This window comes from Nothoprocta perdicaria, unplaced genomic scaffold, assembly GCF_003342845.1.
Source record: "Nothoprocta perdicaria isolate Ctin4 unplaced genomic scaffold, notPer1 scaffold_113, whole genome shotgun sequence".
Taxonomy (NCBI): Eukaryota; Metazoa; Chordata; class Aves; order Tinamiformes; family Tinamidae; genus Nothoprocta; species Nothoprocta perdicaria.
In genome coordinates this window covers 351,366-355,881 of record NW_020454239.1, presented here as the reverse complement: position 1 = coordinate 355,881, position 4,516 = coordinate 351,366, and the positions used below count along the sequence as shown (strand labels likewise).

At 44.3% G+C, this 4,516-nt stretch overlaps 1 protein-coding gene across 1 annotated transcript in view; it reads right to left on the bottom strand.

Moving 5' to 3' along the window:
• TJP1 (tight junction protein 1) overlaps positions 1–2,208 on the bottom strand; it is a 174,028-nt gene extending 171,820 nt beyond the window's left edge. The window contains exon 1 of the mRNA XM_026052844.1: positions 1,849–2,208. Within this exon, the coding sequence (XP_025908629.1) occupies positions 1,849–2,197 (349 nt within the window). The 5' untranslated portion in view covers positions 2,198–2,208. The remainder of the gene's footprint in view (positions 1–1,848) is intronic.
• Between the last annotated feature and the right edge of the window lie 2,308 nt (positions 2,209–4,516).

The following is a 4,516-nucleotide window of genomic DNA, read 5'->3' as shown; positions in this document are numbered from 1 at the left end:
GTGATGTGTCGCAACCTGACAGGATTCCTCCCCTTCCCATTCCCTTGTCTGGTCAATCRGCTGCAGTAGGGTGCAGAAGAACATGATTTTAATGGAAATAATAAACAACGCTCTTCTTCGTCTTGCATGGCTCTGTACCTTATGATAGGGCTTATGAAAATCAATACATAAAAATCCACAATGCATGAAAATCCATAATGCATAATGCCCCTAATTGAATCTGCAATGTATGCATGTGTGAGTTTAAGCAAAATATGTGCATGAATTAATGTGAATATATAGCATGTGCATTCCTTTCCCTGCCATGTAGTGATTATTATTAGCAATAATAGATTCTGAAGCTGCAGCTCGGCACATTAGATGTTTGCTGCTGGGGGAGGGCACGGAGGAAAGGGTAATAGTGGCAGAGCTGAGGCAGCCTGGGGCGTTTTCCTGCCTCCATGAGGCACAGACAGGCAGAATGGATCGGGGAAGCTGTTCCAGCAGTATCCTTTACTCCTCTGGAAATGTGCAGCATTGGCTTTCTCCTTTATTCTCTCTATCTGTTCTGATGTTGTCAGGGAGACCGAGTGCCAGACTTGCATCCCGCTGCAGAGAGCATCATCTTCTAGGGCAGCAGTAGCCCCCAACCTCCCACCCGCTGCAGGGGTTAAGCCTGCGCTGTGACGAGCCCCACATGAGAGGCTTTGGTGGCAAAGAAGAAAAATTCCCCTTCATCTTCTCTACATTTAATTCAGAGAACACCAAAACTTTAGTTGAACCTCCTTTGGTGATTTTAATTGCCGTAAAACTGTGCTGTAAATTGATCTTGAAAAGTACACTAAATGGACATCTGTTCATAAGTAAATTATGGTAGAATAGCTGCTCTCCTCCAGTATAATTGGATCTATAGCTGTCAGATGTAAAAGTAATCGGGTTTTCATAAGGACACAGATTATAGCAATTGTAAAGATGAAAATGCCTTTAGATTTTTTTTTTTTTTTGTATTTGTTTTGTTAAAATTACAGCACACAGCTTTRCTGCTGTGTGTTTGTAATTCCAAGGTGTCTTTAACCTTTTACTGAATGAATTGATAGAAGACGGTAATATTTTAAATAAATTATAAGAGGACATTCTGTACATAACCATTAAGCACAATCCAGCAAGTATTATTCAGAAAACTCCAACTGGCTTGAAAGGCTCCTATTTTGAACATATAAACTCACACAAAAATTAAAAATAGGTCACTAGGATAAGACTATAAATACTGTATTTTTTTAATATCATCTTTGCTAACATCTATAAATCATTGTTTCTCAAGCAGGTATGAATAGGGGCAATGTCCAAATAACATTCTGAATAATTTCAATCATATTGTTGATATTTAGAATACAATGATTGTTGTACAGTTATATACAGAAGGGAATAACAAATAATGTAGCTCACAACAGAAACTTCAAAGGGATCGATCCCAGGCACTATGCCTARAAAACTTCTCAGTCTATGTTTAAATATTGTAGAAATAGCAATTAGGTTAAAACATCAGTTACATTGTGAGCTAAGCCCTGTCRGTACATAGGAATTACTTTCCTTATCCTCACTAGTATTTATTAGTAGCAGCAGTGATTAACATACAGCATTTTGCTAACAGTTTAAATGTTCAACGCATCACATAAAAATATTTGCTTRTAAATTTCCCTTCTTGCAAATTTCTCTAACAAAAAACACCATCAAGCAAACGAGTAGTCTCTCATGTTTAGTGCGAGAGAGAAAGTAAACACTAATTATAGCAAATAACTATTAGTGTCAAAGGATTCCAAGACGTTACCACTACACACTTAAGCATTTCAGAGCGGACAGTGACCTTACCTTCATAGCCAAGGAGAAAGCATGTCAGTAAGTTAGGACAGATCTCCTCCAAAATGGAACAAAAAACAGAGAAAGCTCTTGGGCCTTTTAAAGACAGTTTATCTAAAAAATACTCAGTTCTCTTCCTGTAGCTCTCCTGGGACCAAATGTCTTTGTATTCCTCCAAGGAAAAGACTCTCTCGTAAACCAAATATGACAGCACTTTGTTCACATCCAGCTCTTCCAGGATTTTCTCTCTCTGATTGCTTGGGATTTCAGAGAGCCACTTATTCCTGTTTTCATTCTCATTTTCTTTTTTGGTAGATTTTGTACAGTTGTAAAACCACTCTTTAGCTGTTCTTCCAAACATGTTGGTGTTTAAACACAAAATAAAAGAAAAATAACCTCTGCATTTATTGCACAGTCTTCAGGATGCAGAGTAAACATAGCGTGGTTAGATAGAATGCAAATACATACTGCTGCCTGTAATTATTGTAATTCTAATGGAATAAAGCAGGCCTACATACAAATTATAAAGAAATCTAGCTCAGTGCCTGCAGCCTCCTAAGAGGATTACATTACACTAATTAGTCCTTTACAACTGTTAACAGCTTCTGAACCGTAATGATGAGACGGAGAATTCCATAGTTACTGTTACTTTTTAATTCCGTCACTGATCTTCAAAGATAGCCCTTTGTAAAAAAAATAAAAAATGTATTCAAGAAGATAGCTCAGCAAACTGAAATAATGTGTACAAACTGCTATAGGACATAAAATAATGTGTCTTCTGTACATTTAATTTTGTATTCCTTAGAGACAATCACACAAATCACAGCGTAAATGATCCTCTCATTATTTCATAAAACATTGACTTTGCAGCACAGCAGAATTTTACATTTAGTTGTGCAATATTTTGCTTTAGCACAGTAAATAATAAATGTTTCTGCGCATATCCAGCAAGCATATTTGCAAAAGGCACGAACAAAAGAAGGGGAGCTTATAGGGCAGGACCTTTTCCGTGGAGATGCGTKTGTGGCTCTGGTGCGACTAAGCCCCTCTCCATGTGCTCCCACCTCCAAGGGGTGTGCGAGCGCACAGGGCCCCGCGGCAGTTTGCGCTCCGAGTGCATCCGTTGCTGCGCTCCCGGTGGAGGGACCTGCCACTGATCATCACTCACCCAGGATCGCACGCTTACATAAGCGCCTTACGCAAATGCTGCTCAACACAGCCTTTTTGCTCTTGTTTTCATACTTTCTGCCTGCATAGATGCCCTCTAGAAGAGCTGTGAGTACTTTTGTCTCCTCCTGCTGTTTCTTAGTCCTTCCGCTTCTTCCAACGGCTCACACATCCATGTCCTCACCTGGACAGCCTTACCTGGCAGCTTCCTAAATGCTACTATACCTCTTGTGCAGCAGGCAAAAAATATTTTGCCAACCTTTGCCATATGTTTAGTCTTAAGCACTTTAAGAAACAACTGTGGTGCCTTCCTGGCAGGCTGTTTCTGTTTCAGAAATTGTCTGTATTTATCAGTCACTGTTAGTCGACCAAAGGCCATTTCATCCTCTAGGGTATTATGGGTATCACCAGCTCCGCAATTAACCAGCCAGGATCACAGAAGCGGTTGGAAGCAGTGCCTGTCACCCCGTGGCTGTTTGCAGGTGCAGCAAGCCTCACAGGTTACCTGTAACAAGGAAGGGTGGAATTACAGGTTATCTTAAGCTGCACTGAGTCCATTTTTGCATGTGATGGTGTATTGAACACTGTGTTGATCTGCAGCAATGGTGCAAACCTGTACCTAGGTAGCACTGTGCTGTGGGAGATTCCCAGTATCTGTTAAATAAACTAGGATGGAAACCAGTAACACTAGAAAGCCTGTCTAGGGAACAAAAACAAAATAAAACAAAAGCTCTTAGAAATTCTGGGCATTCATGGGGAGAGGAGACAGTGTGGTCATGGAAATGCAAGGAGCAGTGGGCACAGGGTGGAGAGGTAGGAGCCGTGAAAATCTTATGCTGTTGTTCCAAAGGAGGACAATCCATGGAGCCAGCAGTGCCTACAGCACCACTGCTGGTGAAGGAGCRTGTCCTTGCAGTCCCAAGCACGTGTCTGTCAGCTCCTAAGGCCACTGGAACCAGGTGGTTGTATGTCAAGACACGTCTCACTGTGGACAGATCCAAGGGTCGATTCTGCACCTTTTCACGCACCACGCAGCTATTTCCAGTGCTGTTAAGCAGGGGATACAACGTGACCATTGCGATTTAGTGATTCCAGAACTGAAATCCCCGCCAGGCGAGCTGGGTTAGCACAGGRACAAACCCTTGAGGAAGCGGGTGTGAAAGGGAGGCACCAGTGCCGGAGGGCGGCCCGGCAGGCTGCCCTGGGGAGCACCCGGCACCGTTCGGGGCTTATTTGGCGTCTGTTTTAACGCGTGTCCGCGGCCCAGCAGGCCCGGGGCCGGCGCGGCGGAGCGGAGCGGAGCAGGCGGTCCGCGCGTGCCCCCCGCGGGCGGCGCGGGAAGGGCGCGCACAAAATGGCCGCGGCGGCGGAGGCGGCGGCGCGGCGGTTGGCGCGGCAGGAGCAGGAGCTGCGCTGGCTGGCGGCGGAGATCGGCCGCCTGCGGGAGCCCGCGGCGCCGCGCGAGGCCGGCGCGGAGCTGCAGCGGCTGCGCGCCGAGAACGAGAGGCTGCGC